The 21993-nt window shown below is 38.9% G+C and overlaps 1 protein-coding gene across 4 annotated transcripts in view; it reads right to left on the reverse strand.

The window, feature by feature from the left end:
* Positions 1-16860: 16860 nt before the first annotated feature.
* The window catches only part of LOC127444632 (adhesion G protein-coupled receptor L1-like), a 49264-nt gene continuing 44131 nt past the window's right edge, over positions 16861-21993 (reverse strand). For all 4 annotated transcript variants that reach the window (XM_051704116.1, XM_051704115.1, XM_051704113.1 and 1 more), the window contains one exon: positions 16861-20379. In XM_051704116.1, the coding sequence (XP_051560076.1) occupies positions 19547-20379 (833 nt within the window). In that variant the 3' untranslated portion in view covers positions 16861-19546. The remainder of the gene's footprint in view (positions 20380-21993) is intronic.

Raw genomic sequence — 21993 nt, forward strand, 5'->3', positions numbered from 1 at the left:
GATTGGGTTATTAGGTTATTGGCCCCGCCCTCCTCCTCATCACAATTATTTTGACTGTTCAGCCGGTTCCCGCCTCCTACTTTCCCATTTTTAACCTTGTTACACCGCGGTTCAGCCCAAATAACATGATGTGAACAGAGACCTGCAGAGGGCACATTGATGACGCAATTGAACTGTGTCAAGCAATCGAACCAAATGTGAAAGCACCCCTAAAAATGTGCCGTTTATGGCTAGAGATGCTGAAAACCAGTGAAACATGACGCAACCACAGTGAGCCCATCTGATGCATGTACATTGCAACAGAAAACGCATCCTGTGAGAACAGCCCAAGTCTAACTCTGACAGACTGATCAACTCAATTGTAAAATGGATCGCTGTAAAGGCCTTTTGACACCATAGATGGAGCAATAATGAGAGGTGAATCACCGACGAAAGTCCCTTTCACATCAAAAGCATCATGAATGACCGCCGTTAGCACATTCACGCCTTTACAAAAGCTGGTGCTAATTGACAAGCGATTTTACCCTGATTTGGTAGGTGGCTCAACGCTGTCTGCCCTCCGCATATGATGGTTAAGAAGAAGTCCTTGACAAGCAGACAGAATAAAAAAATCCTGTTTCTCTACTAGCTTCAGCAGTGATGAAGAGTTTGTTGTTGATTTGTACATTTGAGACACTTCACCTTTTGAACAAACTTACTGGTAGTATTATCATGTGTACACAGCCTGAGGGGTGATTAGAAAGTCAAGTCAATTTTATTTTATGACGCTTTTCACAATAGACATTTCAAAGCAGCTTTACAGGAAATTATGCTATAACAGGAAAAGAAAACCTGTAATGTCTTAGTCACTCGAAAGAATAGAGTGAAAAAAATATATTCACATTAAAACATGTTATCATTTGGAACAATGCTGATTATGTGTCACTGACAGGCATTCTCTATACATTTAAGTACATTTGTTTAAATCACTGCGGTATGCACACATATAATGACTGTTGTAACAGATATTGTCAATTGAAACAATACTGATAGTATTTTATTGCATGTATATCTACTTGTGGTTAACGACAATTAACAATTGCACAGAAATAATGATTTTGTGGAGACACCGCCACGTTTTTGGTATACAAAGGCATTCTGATACAAGGACAGACAGTATATACTATACAGTGCACTGCAAGTCACAGCAATAGTATTAATATGATTAATTGTTGGCGAAACACTTCCGTAAAGTTGTTTATCAAAAAATGTGATGCACAGGCAAATATGCCATGATATATGTTATATTAGAGATATAAGAGAACTTACGTAAAATTAAATGAAAAGGCAAAAAATGCAGCAATATGGAATACATTATGAAGACAATCCATGTAAGATCAGAGAGTTTTTTAAGGGTATGCAACAATATAATTTACATGTTAAGAGAACCCATATGAGAAAAAAAACATTTCGGTTTTTAAAGCATTGGATGCAAATGAAACACATCCTCACAGCTGGTTCATTATTTCTCGAGTCCTTTCAGTTTTCTGTGGTTTAGCACCACCTGTTGCACTGGTTTTGGTAACTGCAGTGGCTCCTGACATGTGATCCACAGCTCAAATTTTATTGGTTAGGGTGAAGAAAAAAAAATTAACACTCACCGTAAAAAAATCTTTTCTTTGTCCGCGTGCGATTCGGCGCGAGGTGGTGGGGGGTTGTACTTGCTTGTTTTGATTATTGGTGGGGGGGGGTTACCTCCACCATCTTCCCTGAAAATGACGCCCTTGAGCACGAATGTTCATTCCAGTTGTGAAGGGCTCCATAAGAATCCATTGTTTCGATTCAAAATGTTAATTGCGAAGATTCGCTTTTGGTGTGAAAAGGCCTTAAGCCGGTAAAAGGCTTATGTTCAGTGATATGGTAACAAAATAAACAACATTTTCACTTCAAAAGTCACATTTTGTATTGTCTAATCAAAACCTTACTAGACTGTTAAAATGTGTTAAAGTTGTTAAAGTTTGGTGGATATACAGACTTTTCAGACAAACAGCCAGCTAGCTAGATAGTCAGACAGACTGTTGAATAGATAGTCAGACAAACCATCAGACAGACAGACAGACAGATAGATAGAGAGACAGATAGAGAGAGAGAGAGAGAGAGCATATTTGACAATAAAATGTAGAAAACAGAGCAATCACAGTACGTTTATGTTCACACGGTACTGCCAATTATCCTCATTTTAATGTATTCATATCGTGGTGTCACATCACACCAAGTGTGGACAAACAGATTACATTGTTGCTGGAATCTTATCACGTCACGTCTGGTTAGGACAAGGTGTGAACGCCTGCGCCGAGTTTGGTGGGTGTTGTTTGAAGGCTCGAGGAGAAGTTAGTGTCAGAAATGTTTGTCTCAGTTTACGGATTTTGAAAAAACCCTAAACAAAGTTTGCAAAATAACATCATGTTGGCTTGACAAAGCCTTGTCTAAGAGTTTTAACTAGTTTTTATACATTTGAAGTTTGATGGATATACAGACATTATAATAAGACAAACAGCCAGCTAGCTGGAGTCAGACAGACTGTCATATAGATAGAGATAATAACAGTGATGTATTGCTTCACAAGCACCACTAAAAAATGCCGTTACAGCTGTGATAACAAGTACAAGTTATTTTCAAGTAATCCACTATCATAAAATACTACACTGTGAACCTCAAGGTCACATCTGTGCAGATTCTCATTAATTAACCTCAACCTAAAACAAGCTAATGTGCAGTATAATATAGAACATGCTTATTGAGAATTAAAATGTTGCTCCAAGGAAAAACAAATATAGATTCAGATATAGACATTAACTGGACATGTGTTACCGCATCCTGTATGTTTTGGCACTAAAGCTGTTGACGGTTAGTGAGGGAAAGCCTGTATTTCACCTAAAGGTCATTTACACTGCTGCCGAGCACTTCCATCATGCGAGTAATGGGATTTCATGCAGCCACAGTTGTGAATGTGGAAGTATACTAACTGTTTCACAAAAACAGACTACAAAGAGTTTTTGTTCCTTTTTTTCTTATTTAAAAAGGACTGAATGGTTACATTAATACTGTAATTCTGTCATCACAAATTAATCAGATTTTTCAGAACATTTCTGAAATTAAAAATAAATGAAAGAGACACTTTATGTATCTGTTATGTGATGTTGCACATTTTGGGAAATTTGACCAGCAAGCTGAATCACGCTAGCGGTATGTGAGTGGAAAATAATCTTCATGGCTGCTATTTTTAGATCAATCATCAGCCTAATCAGCACAAACATGTTAGCACATCATATTACTGCCAGCAGGCGAGCCAAATGTATTTTTATGTGATGTCACTGTGGAGTCATGTTACACCACAGCCAATCAGAGGATCTGAAATACAGTTCAGTGTGGGTAGAACCTCTGGTGGATAAAAACTGATTTCACAACTACACATGATGAATTGATTCCCAATACTGTTGTGCTTTTAATTTTCAATCCATGGGAGTGTCTGGGTTTGTAAGGGCCCTGTAAAGGGGGGAAGGTTGAAAAGATTCTGTCCGGCAGATCTCCTGACTTTTCCCTTCATTGTTTTGTGATTTAAAAGGCCCCTTTGCACAAATAAGCTAAAATAAATATTGCTCTTAGACTTGATGTTTAGAGATGATAAATTGAGCTCCCTGTTTAAGACATTGTGGCAGTGGGGGCGTGGTCAAGCGTCCGTCCGGAGAGAGAGAAAGCGGTAAGGACGCTGGCACCTGAGCTAGATTATGTTTAACACCTGTCTCTAATTCCAGTGAGCATGGGGAGAGCGGCATATAAACAGCCACACCACCAGCAACCCGGAGAGAGAGAGACTGGCACAAGGACGGCCACGGTGCTACAGAAGCTGTTGTGTTTAATCTATTGTGTTTGTGAAGCTAAAGTGTTTAAGTAACTATATACCTGTGAAGCTGATGTGTTTAAGTAACTCCATGCCTGTGAGACTGATGAGTTTGTGAAATTGTAAAGCACTGAGGTGGCCAATTACAAATGCATACCTGAATCTGGAAACCTCGCTTCCCTGTGTTCTCCTTCCCTTCTGCCTGTGAGGCTGTGTCACAGACATTCATTGGTTTCTCTCAAAGCCAGGTAATACTGTAAATGTTGGCTACTCGCCTGTTGGCTGGAACTGCAAAACTCCAGCTGTGAGAACGACAGTCTAACCCTCGATGACGCAAGTGGCATGTATGAATCAAATCAAAAACGTCTTTCACCACTCGTGTGTCTTTATCTCAGTGGAACATTTGCCATCAGAAGTTTATCTAGGATGCCTAGATAAGGAAAACAGAATACAAAGAATTGCATTGTTAGTGGGGAAAAAAATATTCATTTTAAGATGAGTATTTTTAATAAAAATAATGCAAAAGTTCTGGCAGGAAAACAGCACTCTGTAAGCTGTTTCCTATTACTGTACATTGAGTATGAACTGAAAATGAAAATTAATTATTCATAAATAGGGCTGCAGAATTAATCAAGTAAATAATCACAAACAATAACCAATCGAGAAAAGTGTCAATTACAGGATTACAGTTGCAATTGAAATTATTCAACCCCCCCAGGACTGTAAGGATTTACAAAGGTAAGCTTTTCTGATGACCCAGAATTTTTAAACATTAAATCTGTATCAGTTGAGTGACACATTCAAAGTCATAGTGTGAATATATAACCTAATATTTCTAAATAGCAGGATTTTTTTAAAAATACAGCCATGTCATAATTATTCAACCCCTACTGCATGTAGCTGTTTCTTAAATATGTAAGTAAAATTGTTTTAAAACTAAATTAATTTATCAATCTGCAATGGCACTTATTTAAGTTTTAAAATGTAAGTTTAGCGTTGTAAGCAAAAATGTATTTCTATGCAAAAAATACAATTAAAAATAAGCTGTCTCAAAAGATAATAGAGGAGATTATTTCATAACACAAGAAATGGCTAAAAGTACATTTCCAAGGCACTTCAATTTTCAATAGACAAAGTTGGCAGCACCATTCATACATTTTTTAAATATGGTACAACAGCAACCTTCTTGGGGTGTAGAAGAAAGCAAAACTTCACCAAGGGAAATGTTGACTTGAATATTCAAGAAGTAATTAGGAAAGACCTGTGGAGTCCTGGAAGAAGGTTTTATAGACGTATGACACTAAACTGAAAATGAGTTTTAGACCCATGGGTCAGCAGTACGTCTGGAGTAAGATGACATGGTGATGACAAGAACGACACCATCCCCACAGTCAAGCATGGAGGTGGGTCAGTCCTGTTATGGGGGTGTTTTGCGGCTGCAGGAAACGGTTGTCCTGACTATGTGACTGACACCATGGATTCTTTCAGGTATCAGGCCATTTTGACATGAAAAATGTGATGCTTTCAGTGTGTAAATTGAAGCTCGGTGATCACTGGACTTTCCAGCAAGACAATAACACCAAGGATACATCCAAATTGTCCAAAATCTGGTTCAGGGATAGGTCGAGGAATGTCCTTAAATGGCCCTTTCAGTCCATCATTAAAATCCCATTGCAAACCTTTGTTGGGATTTCAAGGATGCAGTGGCAGCACAGAAGCCAAAGAATGTCAATGAGCTGGAAGCTTTTGCTCATGAGAAATGTGTAAAGATTCTAATAGAGAGGTGTCCTGAGAACACTTACCTGAAACATTTATTTGCTGTTATTAAGGATAAAGGATGCTCCTCAAATTATTGACTTTGGAGGTTGAATATTTTTGACATGACATTTGTGGAGAGAATTAGTTATTTTTTACTTAAATATTTGGGTAAACTGAACTCTTTGCTCTCAAAATCACTCAAATGTGTTTTAAAACTTACTGAGGTTTTAGTTGATGTGTTTTAATTCACAACACCAGAATGTATTGCTGGTCAGGGGGGTTGAATAATTTTGATTGCAACTGTATATTCAAGTCTACTCCTGTCTTGGAGAAAAATGTGCAATCACAACATGTCTGTTGCTCAATTTCTGCATGCACATTTTTTTTCTTCTTGAGATTTTGAATAAAGTATTTCATGTCAGTAAATCAACTTGACCATTTTTTGTATTGTCTTGATTTACTGTATTTTCTCGAAATAAATATTTCTTGATATTTTGAGAGAAAACAGCAACGTTAAAATGCTACTACCGTCCCTATGACTGATGTTTACATCAGTTTGTATAAGAATACACTGGCGGCCAAAAGTTTGGAATAATGTACAGATTTAGCTGTTTCAGAAGGAAATTGGTACTTTAATTCACCAAAGTGTCATTCAGCTGGTCACAAAGTATAGTCAGGACATTACTGATGTAAAAAACAGCACCATCACTATTTGAAAAAAGTCATTTTTGATCAAATCTAGACAGCAGCCATCACTCCAACACCTTATCCTTGAGTAATCATGCTAAATTGATCATTTGGTACTAGAAAATCACTTGCCATTATATCAAACACAGTTGAAAGCTATTTGGTTCATTAAATGAAGCTTAACATTGTCTTTGTGTTTGTTTTTGAGTTGCCACAGTATGCAATAGACTGGCATGTCTTAAGGTCAATATTAGGTCAAAAATGGCCAAAAAGAAACAGCTTTCTCTAGAAACTCATCAGTCAATCATTGTTTTGAGGAATGAAGGCTATACAATGCTTGAAATTGCCAAAAAAACTGAAGATTTTATACAAAGGTGTACACTACAGTCTTCAAAGACAAAGGACAACTGGCTCTAACAAGGACAGAAAGAGATGTGGAAGACCAGATGTACAACTAAACAAGAGGTGAAATGTCACCTGAGTATCTGGACAAACTGACAGCTAGAATGTCAAGGATCTGCAAAGCTGTCATTGCTGCACGTTTTTTGATGAGAACACTTTGAAGTAGTTTTTTCAAATTGTAATAGTAATTGTTCACATTATTAATGTCCTGACTATACTTTGTGATCAGCTGAATGCCACTTTGCTGAATAAAAGTACTAATTTCATTCCATAAGAGCAAAATCTGTACATTATTCCAAACTTTCGGCCGCCAGTGAATATATTTTGGTGTGCACTGTGCAGTGTGTTTGACAGAGCGACATCAATTATGTATAAACTACGTATAAATAAAGTTGCTTTGAATTTTAAGTTGCAGGACCTTTCTGTGATGGAAAAAAACGTGACTTATATACCGGAAAATAGGGTACTGATGTATAAAATAGCAATAAAGTAATTCAGAAACATAGCTCTCAGCTTGCTTTGGATTATGTGTATCTTACATAAAGAATATGGCATGCAGATGCCCTAGACAAACTGTTGAGACCAGTAATCATAGTCGTAATTATGGTTTTGAAATTTTCTTCGTCACTGGACCCTTTCTTGATCCCCTTCAATTTGCTTATTGAACAAACGTGTCTGTGGATGATGCAGTAAACACAGGATTGCATCATATCCTGCAACATCTGGACAGACCAGGGACTTATGCAAGGATCCTTTTTATGGACTTCAGTTTGGCTTTCAACACCATCATCCCAGCTATACTCCAGACTAAATTACACCAACTTTCTGTTCCCACGTCTATCTGTCAGTGGATTACCAGCTTACTGACGGATGGGCAGCAGCTTGTGAGAATGGGGAAACTCACTTCCAGCACCTGTACGATCCGCACTGGTGCCCCCCAGGGATGTGTGCTCTCCCCACTTCTCTTCTCCCTCTACAACAATGACTGGATCGCCAAGGACTCCTCTGTCAAGCTCCTGAAGTTTGCAGATGACACCACTGTCATCGGCCTCATCCGAGATGACGATGAGTCTGCATACAGAAGGGAGGTTGAACAGCTGGCTGTCTGGTGCAGTCAAAACAACCTTGAGCTGAACACGCTCAAAACAGTGGAGATCATTGTGGACTTTAGGAGGAACACCCCAACACTGTCCCCCCTCACCATTCTAAACAGCACTGTGGCAGCAGTGGAGTCATTCAGGTTCCTGGGCACTACCATCTCACAGGACCTGAAATGGGACACCCACATTGACTCCATTGTGAAAAAGGCCCAGCAGAGGTTGTACTTCCTTCACCAGCTGAGGAAGTTCAACCTGCCACAGGCGATGCTGATACAGTTTTACTCAGCAGTCATTGAGTCTGTCCTCTGCACTTCAATATCTGTCTAGTTTGGTTCAGCTACCAAATCGGACATCAGAAGACTACAAAGGATAGTTCGGACTGCCGAGCGGATTATTGGTTGCCCCCTGCCCCCCCCCCTTCAAGAACTATACACTTCCAGAGTGAGGAAAAGGGCTGGAAAAATCACTCTGGACCCCACTCATCCTGCCCACTATCTTTTTGAACTGTTGCCTTCTGGCCGACGCTTCAGAGCTCTGAGCACCAGAACCGTCGGGCACAGGAACAGGTTTTTCCCTCAGGCTGTCCATCTCATGAACAGTTAAATCTGCCCCATTAAGCAATAACTATGTGCAATACACAGTTTAGTCTTTTTATATTTATACAACACATCCAACCTCTTCTGCCATTTCATTCCCTTGCACTATCTGTACATAACAGATTTGTATTTAGTTTTGCACTAGACAAAGTTTTGTATGTGTAAGCATACTTGGCAATAAAGCTGATTCTGATTCTGAAATTCTTAAGCGGGTCTGGGTTAACAAGTTTTGTAGGATAAACAATACCAAGACAGTAAGAAGTTTACCCAAACCAGAAACTTACAGAGAAAGACAAAAAGAGTGTTCATAAATGTGAAAAAGTAAAAAATGATTTATTTGACATTGTTGCCATTTCAGTTTAACCGAAATGTTTCTCTTCATGTTTATACCTTGAACATTACTCAATTATTAGGTAGAAAAAAGATACGCTGTCAACATATTACAAAGTAAGCTCAATTTTATGCACCGATTTTAACAAAAACTATCGGCCGATACCGATATTTTGCCACTTACCTTATTTTGTCATCAGATCAGTTTTGCTTAGGAATTATACTTTAAAAATGCACAAAGAGGTACAAAAGCTATTTTATTGTTCTAGCAACAAAAAATGTTTGAAACTGTTGAGCACAGGCCAAAATTTTAAGAGAGCAACATGAAAGATTAATACAAGAAAGATAAATAAAAATGACAAAAAGGTTATTTTGCACTTCTGTATTTGCAGTTCTAGACAATAAAACTCACATTTGACATATAATGATAGAACATGGTTTATGTTGCCATATTATATTGATGGTTATAGCCGATGGTTTTATTGTGGTCAATAGTTGACTGATAAATACAGTATGCTGCACCTCTACAGATAATAAATACGGTGGCAGATAATATTTTAATAATATATTTGCCTCTAGTACAACAACAATATAAAAGCTAATTATTTAAATAGTCTTTATAATATCACACATTTTCTCTGGTCTTTCTACACAAAAATATAAAGCTATCTTTTTTTTTTTAATTTTAGAGAGGGTATCCCTTGCAAAGTGATTGTCATATTTGGGGGTCCCTCGATCTGAACAACAAAGTTTATCAATTTCGTACTCATGTAATAATTTAAAATAGCCTTCAGTGAGAATTGCACAAGGGTCATCAGGTGCACCACAACTGATTCAGGGCTTAGTCTCTGTCCTCATAAGAAGGGGAAGACCAGTGGAGAGGAAGGTACAGTAATGTTTAAGAAACAAACTGCATAGAGGAAACAATAGGGGAAATCCAGCTGACATTGGCAGTCTGAAAGGAAGAGGTGGAGGCACAAAAGCCTCGTAGGAAGTTGGTCACCTGCTTTAAAAACTGTGATAAAGTTCAAAGTAAAGATGTCAAGTTGACTTTGCTATGTGGATGACTGAAAGCAGAGTCCAGTTTATCCATGAAGAGTTTATGTCAAATTGGTCAATTTTTTACCTCTAGTTCTAAGAAATAAATCAACTTCAACTCAAATATTGTATGCCATAATATGCATAGCTAGGACTATCATAGAATATTAAAAACTATAACAGTTACAAATAAAATACCATAACAAACAACAACAAAAGAATTAATTGCTAGGACAATTTCTTTGGAGGCATTTTTGCACCAAGATCCCTTTATTTCTTACCCTGATCTCATCATTTGTCAACAGGCTGCCGAGGGTAGAAATTAAAATAAGAATCGCATTTCTTCTTTCCAAATAATCCTTCCTTAAAATAACTAAATGAATCATTAGTGGAACCGTTATGGAACCGGATTTGTCACAAACTTGTACTTGTGTCCTTTTTAAACTGATGTATGTTGTGGTGTTTTACTTTAACGTTTTAGTGTATATATATATATATATATATATATATATATATAATTGCTATATGTCATGATCCAGTTCCTATTCTTCCTATGCTCCAATAATAAAAAAAGAAAAGAATAAACTATTGTGTTTATTATTAAAAATAAACTTTATAATAATGATATTGATAAAGTAAATCAAAAAATTTATAATGTACAGGATAATTACAGTTGCTGTACAACTGATATTTTTACGGCAACATACAGGTACCTCAGCTACCAATTACAGTAATCAGTAAATTACTGTACGCAGCAATTGCAGTAGCTTACTGTTATCAGGTTTTTACAGTGTTTTCAACAGTCAGTTTAATTTATAAAGCACTTTAAAAACTACAGAGTATGCCAAATTGTTGCCAGTATGTTACTGTAAAAAATCACGATATGTCAAACAGTACATAATAAATGACCATTTAGTAAAACAATCTTCTAATGATTTTTATTGAATATTTCCCATGCCTGTTCCAATTGTCTGTAACTATGTCTTTGGTTTGTTTGCCCTTCCTATTGGTGAACTGTTTTCAGGAGAACCCATGCAGTGAGCCAGACTGTGATCCTCTCCTCATGACTCACACAAACACAGGAAGGAGAGAAGTGAGACCTGCCCAGGACCCCATCCCCTCCATATCTCTCTGGCATTCCTACACCATGTGAACACGTCAGCGAGCACACACACATGCACAAACAAAAACACAGCACACTTTCCATCTCCGACTGTAAACCAGATATTATCAGCAGCAGTGGCGTAACTTGGGTCTTACAGGTCCCATGCATTTTCACCTTTGGGAGGTGGGTGTATCCCCCCTTTGTCAGGCCCACGATTATTTCAATCATTCCCTCTCACCCTGCACTGTGGTGGGGGGCATTTTGATCTCTTTGTTAGATCCAGGAGTGCTCCTCCTTGATACTTGTGCTTAAGTTGGTCCCCCTTGATTATGTTTCGGAATTGGTCCAGGGGGCCGTGGTCTGGAGTCAATTATTCTGCTTCTAGCACAGTAACCACATGATTGTGTATTTCTCAAGAGACTTTCAGGATTTCATCCCACCACTAATACAGAATCCTGCTCAGCAAGAACCAGAGCTGACGTACTTCAAATGCATCACTAAGAAACGACACTTTTGTAACTAGTAACGACAGCTGTTTCTAAGCACAACACATTTTCAATTATTTTCAGGTCTGCGACACTTCTGGCCATTTTACTTTTAATTCTCACATTGTTTTCAATGATGATTCTCATTACTGCAACACAAGTCATTTTTACTGTATTACAATCATTTCAAACAATCAGTCATTTTATTGATAAAGCACAATTAAATCAACAGTAGTTGACCACTGTGCTGTACAACCACATATAAAAGAGGACATGACAATCCGAAATTAAACACAAAACAACACACAATTCTTTGCAAGGGCAAAGAAATGTCTTCTGCTTTGAACACAGGTAGACAGTTCCATTGCTTTAGGGCTGTTACAGTAAAATAACAAAACAAATGATGCTGTAGCACAATTATTTGTGCAAAAATAAAATCCAGTAGTAAGCCTACTTTTCACAAAGAAAGAGCAGCTTTACAGAGAATAAAATAGTGTCTTTCAACCCCCCAGTGAGCAAGCCAAAGATGAATCTGTGACAAGGACCCATCAAACACAGAATGTTCCCCTAACGTTAGCATATGGTTCCCGTTTGGTTCATTTTGGGGAACCAATTCCTAAAGTTCTAGGAACGTTCTCTTTAGGTTATATTTTTTAAAACCATAAACTAACTTTCCCAGAACATTGCAGGCAGCTTTTTCTGTGGCAACCTTAAAAGCACTTATGCAGAACGTTCTCTATTTGTTATGTTTAGGTTTTATTTGTGTACCATAAACTAACCTTCCAAGAACGTTGCAGGGAGGTTGTGGGACCACCTTAAAATAACATATTTTTCGTTCACATTTTTCGTTATTTTTCTTCATCATATTTGATTATTTGAGGTTGACAGACAACAATGAATGAAATTAGTGAAGTAGGCTATAATTAAATGCAGAAAATAGATAACAGTAAATGGCATTTGAACGCATTATAATGAACACTTTAGAAAAACATTTAAGTTGCAGATGCAGTGACAGTTTCACTCCTCCACCAATAGGAATTGAAAGAAGATGCTACAACAACAAGACCAACCAATGGCATTGTTGAACAGGCTGAGGTGTAGACTCCAACACCTGCCTACATGTCTTTTGTCCAAATGTCAACCACAAGTTCACGTTTTCCATGGCTTGCCATCACCAAGCCACACATGGCTCTCAGCTATGTGTTGTGGTCCATATACCTCAATGGCAGTTGTGACCCAAGAGAAAATTCCCTCTGATTCTAAAGCTTTGGCAAAACATATATGGTGAAAATTTGGCCCGCATGTGTTTAGCCATGCCAGATCTAGGCCAGATGTGATGGCTAACTTCCACATTTGGCCCAGAGGTTCCTGTTATCTGGGTACTCATTTGAACATCGAACATAAAAAGCCAAAAACATACTGATAACAACTAGCTGCAAGTACCTAAATATTTTGCTTCAAAAAAGACGCAGTGACTTCTGCGCATGGGCTCAAGTGAATCGGTGAATAGTTTATTTTAACTGGTTGATTTACTGTAGATACCTGAACCATCTGAATGAACGATACTTAAATATTTTAGACTTCCCAGCAAACACAGAACATTTCCCTAATGTCAGCTTATGGTTCTCATTTTTGTTTTTGTGTGTGTTTGGGGGGGGGGGGGGGAACAACTCCAACTCCTAATATTCTAGGAACGTTCTCTTAAGGTTCTATTTTTTAGAACCATAAAGTAACATTCCCAGAACGTTGCAGGGAGGTGTTTGCATGTCAAAAGAACATATACAGAGCGTTCTCTAATGGTTATTTTTAGGTTACATTTTTGTAACCAAAAACTAACATTCCCAAAACATTCTGGTAACCAAAAACTATTAGCTGGGTAAGCGCTTTTGATCACTGCCTTCATCTGCTCAGCAGCTGTGTGCTCAAATGTAACAAAATAGTGTTTTGTCATCGTTGGAGCATCTCGTTACTGCGAAAAAAAAGTGAATAATGTCAGGCAACTGAATAATGTAATTTAGTAGCTACTGTTCCTTTCCAACACTGATGCGGGGTTGCAGTGCTCCAGAGAACACTGCCATCCTAGCCCACTGCCTATGCCAAGATCTGCCCGTGTTCGTACTTTGGCGTTAACAAACCTCTCAAGGGTGCGATACAGTTACCTTCAAAATTCTGTGCAATTAACCATTAATTAATTAACTTTTTTAACCTTTTTCAGCAATATTCTCATCAAACTGTTGCTCCGCCATGACAGTAGTCAGCCTGAAAGAGAAAACTGTGTGTAGAAGCAGTGCTTTATACTTGGCACGTCCACTTCAGGGTTGCCAGGTCTGCGTGACAAAAACAGCCCATTGACCATTCAAGACTAGCCCAATACCTAATACACATTTTTTACAGTCCCTATGGAGCTGTTCAGCCATGATGTCAATCTGTAGTCGAACCAGGAAGGCTAATTCGCCATGGGTTCCCTCTGGATTTCCCCAAAAATGGAAAACTGTCGTAGTCCTTCAAACTGTACTCCAAGTCAAATCCATGGCACTATAGTTGATCACCAAGGTGTCATAACATCATAGTATAGACGCAAGACATAAACAATACGTGTGTTAACGTGATTTTAGTGTGATAAAATCACTTACTAACCGTATCTGTGTAAAGTTATGGACAATTTTACTACTTCATTGCCATGATGATGTAATGTCAACTAATCCTAAAATGACTGTATAAATTAAGATTTAAACAACTTTACAGCGCAAATAATACATGCGTTTAACAGAAGAATTAATGTAAGCTGCACATTTCTGCCTTTAAACCCTCCACTTCCATTGTAAGTGTCTCAGTTGCTGGGTTTCCATCCAAAATGTTTAGCATTTTTTAAGCACATTTCTAAAAATTAGACTTAAGAAAATATGAATTGTTGTGCGTTTCCATCCACTAGGTAATGCGCATTATCATGATGGAGCCGCTGAATGAGCAATTATCTCTTTTTATTAAATGCATCCACGAGACACTGCAGAATAAGTGTAATATCTGATATAATGTGGGCTGAAACCAAAATTGTTTGGCGGATTGTGAGGACCCACTTCCGAATGACAAGTGCCATGTTCAAAGAAATGTGTGCCAAGGTCAGACCTTTCGGTGGGCTAGTCACATCAAGCTATTGCACACTCATAACACATGCACTAATGGTCAAAACACGCCATCGCTTTGCGAATTATCCGCATAAATGCACATTTTAACTAATGCAAAACTCTTGAAAATCCACCTCCTCCAAGCACATTCAATTTTAAAGTTTATTCGCATATCAAGGGTTTCCATTCAGGATTTCTTAAATGCAATTTCAAAATGCGCATAAAAATAGTTGGATGGAAAACCAGCTACTGTAACCTCCATTTTTGCTTATTTTTTAAAGAAAAGGAGGGACGAGTCTAAATTAATTTCTGTGGTAATTAATATTATGCCACAAATGCTGTCGATTGAAATTAACTTGTATTAAACCCGGAAGTTTTCTTTAAGTGTAAGTTAAGTGGTATGCAATACAGATAATGACATTTATTTTAGTAAACAGCGTACAGCTATTGTTAATCATTTTAAAAGGACAACAGTTTTCACTATGAAAGTACCTGTTGTAGTGCCTCAGATGATTTGTTTAGAAAGTACAAGCATATTTATCCACCTTAGTGGAGTTCATACAGCTGTTTTAAATGTTAAAGTCATTATCTTGTCTAAAAAACACTTAAACTAGTATCTGTAAACTACTACTGGTTCTTAAGTGTGTTTCTTTTGTTTACCTCTTGAATGAGTAGCAAACATGAACTATTATGATCATGCCTGACAAAGTAAAGCACTTCTTCAATGCTGTTAATTGCTGGATTAGCTGATATTTTCTCTGCACTGCCATCTGTCGTTTAGAGAAGTGTGAATCATTGGTTATCCCCTTGCTGAGAGTGCAGGAGTCTTTCAGAACACAACAAATCTCGAAAACTGCTAATCTGTCCCACTAATCTATAAGTATTTAAATTAAGTCATTGGATTGCAAATATAAAAGCCACTCACCCCTTTCACTGTTAGTTTATTTAAAGTGTTTATGATTAATTCAGGCAAAATGGTTTCATCATGCTTGCACTCTCTTCCCTCCAGCCTATAACCAGGATACATACATTACATTAGTCATTTTCATTAAATAATTGCATTTGATATCTGTAAAATACAACATGCGTCTTTTTTTGTTGTTGTTAATTTTATCCCCTTTTCTCCCTAATGTTGGAATGCCCAATTCCCACTACTTAGTAGGTCCTCGTGGTGGCGCAGTTACTCACCTCAATCCGGGTGGTGGAGGACAAGTCTCAGTTGCCTCCGCTTCTGAGACCGTCAAGCCATGCATCTTATCACGTGACTCGTTGTGCATGACACCGCGGAGACTCACAGCATGTGGAGGCTCATGCTACTCTCCACGATCCACGCACAACTCACCACACGCCCCATTGAGAGCGAGAACCACTAATCATGACCACGAGGAGGTTACCCCATGTGACTCTACCTTCCCTAGCAACCGGGCCAATTTGGTTACTTAGGATACCTGGCTGGAGTCACTCAGCACACCCTGGATTCGAACTCGTGACTCCAGGGGTGGTAGTCAGCGTCAATACTCGCTGAGATATCCAGGCCTCCCCACGTGTCTTTTTTCTGTCATTTCTGTGTCATGGTATTGACTGAGGGATGGGTTGTGCATAGAGTCAACATATCAAGCCATGTGAGATACTGACATCACTCATTACATCTCTGTGAAAGGAGGGAGTTTTCCATGATCCTCTTAAATGGGAATATCGCCACCTCTGCTATCGTTACCCTGGCGTGAGCCGTATTAACTATATCAGCTGTTTTCTCTTGCTGAAGTTTCAGTTGGTGATTATAAACTGAATGTAAAACTGAATTTCTGAGTTTGATTTGATCTGTTCTGCTTCTCGTAACGTTGTAACAGTTTACTTACTTTTAATATGTTTTAACTCGTCCAGATTGGACCAAAATGAAAACACTGAGAGAGGATATAACAGACCTGTGGCATTGCGTCAGCAGCGTGGGAGAACCCGGTTCGGATTCTGCGTTGACTAGTAAGTAATCACGTTTGCATAATCAGTGACGAGCTCGATTCACAACTCACTTTTTGCGCCCCTCTGTGGACATTTCACCTGGAAAATTGAGCTCACATGTACCCATACACCCAACAACACTTACCGCTTTGGCCACTGGGGGTAGAGTTTTGCATTTCGGTAAGCACAGACCGATTTCAGCTAAAGAAAAGTCAACCTACTGTTTCCGATTTCACTGCTATCTTTGACATCGAGAGCTCAGGATAGCAGGATATCAGCACACTTCCGAGATGGACTGACATGAACAGGAATGCTAACAACACATGTCGGACCATTTCATGGGCTCATTTTCAAAATTCTTCAAGAAGAGTAAGTGCGCACAACATCCGTTTGCTTTTGTTTGTTTTTATTTTGTTTAAAAATCATTTCTTATCTTTTTACATGAAGCACTCTGAGAGCGAGAGAGACAGAAAGAGACAGAGTGAGAAAAGGAGACGGTGTCATCTGTTCTACATATTCTTTACGAATTTTTTCAACCATAAACTCAGAAGTGAAAGAGAAGCATGTCTCGAGACGTCACGTCTCACAGTTTTTATTTACAAGAAGTCCGTCGTTGCGTTGAACGATATGCTTGATCAAGCTACTCAAACACAGGAAGGGGCGGGGCATCGAGTCGACGCCCTCAAAGAGCAACGGGATGATTGGTAGGTGTTACCAACACCGAAGGAGATGATTGGTTGGTGTCCAGGCAGGTGGCACAACAGTTTATGTTCGGCTTGTTCGCCATACTGCCGAAAAACAACAGTCTGATTAACTTTTTGGCTTGGCGATCCCGTCACTCTTAACTTTTAACCTCTGTGAGCTGCTCCTAAAAAGTGTAACTTTGTGTTTTTGTGTGTGAATCCAATGACAGGAATTTTTTGGCATGTACAAGAGCTGCTGTCTGTAGTGTGAAGTGTTATCACATTCTGTAAAAGGTTAGATACTTAAACAACACTCCACCCTGAAAGAAGGAGTTCGAGATAGAAAAAGACATGGAAGAATGGACAAATGGAGGGAAAACGGTCCCGTTTGAAGATCTCTCCAAAAGGAATAGATGAATATCCACACTGCTTTTCTCCATATAACTAAAGAGAACAAGGATTAGGGCTCTCAACCTCCAAAATTAACAAATGTATCATAAAAGTGGTCCATGCAATTTGTGTGCTATATTCCAAGTCTTATGTAGTCATACAATACGTTTGTGTGAGAAACAGACAATAATTTAAGTGTTCATAAGAGAAATAACACTGTATAACACTGACTCGGTTGATCAAGTTCACAAAAATGATTTGTTTACGAATTGGACTTTTCCATGAAGGGAAGATTATCAGTGAATAATGATTTTTAATATAACGCTTTTAATATATCGTGTGCTCTACTTTTATGATACGTTTAAGGTGTTTTTTGTTATTTTAGAGCTTGATACTCGAGTCCTTGTTCACTTTCATTATATGGAAAAAAAGTGGCCAAAATTTTCTTAAAAAAGACAACTTTTGTGATTTTTTACCACGGAAGAAACAAAGTCATAAAGGTTTGGAAGGTGTATGAGGGTGCGTAAATGATGACAGAATGTAATTTTTTGAGTGAATTGTATGATTTTGGATGCTGGTGTCTCTATCAAGCTTCTTAACTAGCTTAACAAAGCTTCCTTGGTCCAACAGCTAGACCAGCACCAAACCAGCCTGGAAATTCATACTGGTCCACACTGGTCATTTCAGTGGAAAGGGTGAAATATTGAAAATCAAAGAGCGGGAGTGATGTGTTTGAATGGCAGTGAGATGATCAGGGTGGGTGTGCAGGTGACCAGGAGACAGAGACGTGGAGGAGGAAGCCATCACCATCATCATCATCATCAGTGCGTTTCCTTTTTCTCTAACAAGGTCTAACAAGGGGTCGTTTGTTTTTAAGACTTTCACTGCACTGCTTTATCTTTTAATGATATATCATTATCTGTACATGTATTCCAAAAGTATGCACTAGAGGAACGTAGCTGCATACAGATGGTTGAATCTCATGAAAACACGTGCAGGTCATATTTCATCCCAAAATCAAAAATAAGGCATTATATTTTGCATGAAGAACATGAAGCCTATTTTAAGAACCGTCATCATTTGGATATTTTTAATGGTAACTAATCACAATGATTAAATTCTCACTACTGTAATATTAGTTTTTAAATTAATTTGAATTAATTTTACATTTTAAATAATATTGCATTACGTTTTTTTTTTGCATTACAGTATTAAGCATGAGATTATTTAAAATTAAGACTTTGAGGGAATTTTACTCTCAAAGTAAAAAATACTATAATACAATATATATATATATGTAATATTTTTTAAATCAGCATAAAATAAAGGCAGTACAATAAATATTAAACTGCAAAAAAAAAAAAAAAAAATCATTTAGAGAAGTACTTTTGTCTTGTTTTCCGGTAAAAATATTTAAACATCTTTAAAATAAGAAAAATTACTTTAAAAGCTTTATGTCATAAGATATTAAGTCGTTTTTAGAGGAAAAAATAAATAAAAATAAAGAAATAATAATAGGTAGAAAATAAATGCGTTTTACCTTTGAATCAAGTTTTTTTTCTTACCCCATTGTCAAATGCTTTTTTCTTGTTATAAGCATAAATGTTATTACATTTTGTTAGATGTCTCTGAAAAGACAAATTATCAAAATTGCTTCTCAGGTAAGTTTATATTGTTTTAAAAATGTTTAGATATTTTTAATGGAAAACAAGACAAAAATACTTACAAAGACAACGACTTTTACTGTGTACCATGTTGCATAAATTAGCTTTAATTAGTTTTAATTCAAATAATTTAACATTATTTATTTTGCATTTTAGTAATGAGAATTCTTTGTCGCATTACAGAAATGATAATGAAATCATTTTAATTAGACGAGACGTGTTCTTGACCGGTGAGACCGGTGAGACCGGTGAGATTCACCCTGATTTTAATTCCAATGATGATGATGATGCTCATCCACATATTCCTCCTCCAGATCTGCGTGTCCCGGTCACCAGCGCCCTAGTCACAGACTCGTCACCAGTTGCATCTGTCCGTCACCTTCACCCTGCGAGGGCTGCAGCGCGAGTCGCCCCTCGTCATTGGTCCTGCGCACAGGAGGTTGGTAAAACGCTGAGATGTGTGCTTGACGTCCCGTGCTGAAGTACAGCTCGTCCGGCGGGAGGGTCGGGTGTGACTCCGTCCCAAGTGCCTCAGGACTGCTGTCAGGATAGGACGAATCCCGGTCCCGTGCGTACAGGGAAGCGGAGTCAGGCCCGGCCCCGCCCACGCTGTCCGTGATTTCCGCAGAGAAGCTTTCCGAGTCCTCCTCGCTCTGGTAGAATACGGACTGAGCGTGCTCCAGGAGTCGAGGCTTATCTGGAAGGCGGGGTTTGTCAGGTAGGCGGGGTTTATCCGGTAGGCGTGGCTTTTCCAAAGCTTTGTATAGTAACTCCTCCTCGTCCTGCGGGGGTGGGGGAGGGGGGCGTGGCAGAGGCCTTTGTGGAGGTTCTCGGTGACCCGTCGACGTGGCGTAGTCCTGACGGTGCATCGTAGAACTCGTTCCATTGCCGTAACGATCGGTGGCGGACCGCAAGTTGCTCTGCACCAGCTCAGATATGATAATTTTCTCCAACGCTGCCGCGTCGGAAAGGTTTCGCCGCAGACCGCCAGAAGGCTCCGCTCCTCTGGGTGTCAAAAGGGCTGGGCTGACCTCTCCGGACACGCACCCTGATCCCACAGGAACGCCCCCGAGCAGGTCAGAGCTTCCTCCATGCAGTGAATAGCTGTTGTTGTAGTTTCCATTCAGACGAACTCCCTCCAACCCGCAAGACTCGCGACTGCACGACAGTGTGCCCTCTACAGGACAGAGAGAGAAATACAGAATTAGAAACCAGTCACAGTCATTTTAGTCAACCACCCTGTTTACACTTGGTACTATCATCTAATTCATTACGAGGGTTCAGAACGAAATCCAAAACGTTTTGCGAACGAATTCCTGAGACCACATTCATCGCATCTGAGGTGTAAACGCTAATCCATCCTGATGTGTCTCAGACAACAGCAAAGGCCCGACTACTCACCTGTCAATCCACCATTGTGCTAAAACAAGCGTTTTAAACTTTGCCAATTTTACCCATTTTAAACGAAAGACAGGAAGCAAATCACATTTCCGTTTAGTTGTTTGTTGTCTAAACATGAAAACCGATTTTTACAAACCCGTTCCAAATGGATCTGAATCAAACCGTTTGTGGTTTTAAGTCTAATTAAAATCATATTTTGTGTTGGACCGGATTTCAAGTAGTCGGAACGCATCATGTTAGTCGCGTAACATACAATACACAATACTGTATTTTTCTCAATAAAGCGAACTATGTAGAGTTTGCTGTATAGTGAAAAGTGAATGAGTGAACAAGCAAGCCGTTTCAGACACAGCACATGCATGAATGTGTAAATACAGTAATTTCTCCGATGTTCATGCTGTCTGATGCATGTGGTGGTGAGATGTCATGATGGAAATGAGCAGAGATGAATTATAGAGGTGATTATATCATCATTACATAAATACAGAAACTTCAAAATCCAATCCAGGGGCCTGGGTAGCTCAGAGAGTATTGACGCTGACTACCACACCTGGAGTCATGAGTTCGAATCCAGGGCGTGCTGAGTGACTCCAGCCAGGTCTCCTAAGCAACCAAATTGGTCCGGTTGTTAGGGAGGGTAGAGTCGCATGGGGTAACCTCCTCGTGGTCGCTATAATGTGGTTCTCGCTCTCGGTGGGGGGTGTGGTGAGTTGTGCGTGGATGCCGTGGAGAATAGCATGAGCCTCCACATGTGCTACGTCTCCGTGGTAACGTGCTCAACAAGCCACGTGATAAGATTCGCGGATTGACGTTCTCAGATGCGGAGGCAACTGAGATTCATCCTCCACCACCCAGATTGAGGCGAGTCACTACACCACCATGAGGACTTGGAATGCATTGGGAATTGGGCATTCCAAATTGGGGAGAAAAAGGAGAGACAAAGATCCCAATCCATTCCAAACTTCAAATCCGCATGAATATGAATGCTTGGGAAGACGCTGAAATTCTTCCTGACATCTCCTTTTGTGTTCCACGGAAGAAAGTCATATGGGTTTGAAACAACATGCAAGTGAGTGAATTATTACTTTTTATTTTTCAACTCTAACGAGTGGAAATTCATATTTTCACTGTGACAAAAAACGTTTAAAGTGAATAATTAAAATGATATAGTAGGGAAATTACAAATGTCTCCTAGTGAGCTGCCTAAGGCATCATAGGTGCGCTCCCTAGAAAGCAGCATACTATGGAAGTATATAAATGATAAATGTCTTTGGTACAAAAAAAGTATGAACTGCACTAATTGAAAAACAAATGCATTGCATTAACAGTGCTTGCATTTTTGGGGGCTGCAGTTTACCAATGTTGTATATTTAAGCTGTAAATATATTTC

Source organism: Myxocyprinus asiaticus, chromosome 8 (genome assembly GCF_019703515.2).
Source record: "Myxocyprinus asiaticus isolate MX2 ecotype Aquarium Trade chromosome 8, UBuf_Myxa_2, whole genome shotgun sequence".
In the NCBI taxonomy this organism is placed as follows: Eukaryota; Metazoa; Chordata; class Actinopteri; order Cypriniformes; family Catostomidae; genus Myxocyprinus; species Myxocyprinus asiaticus.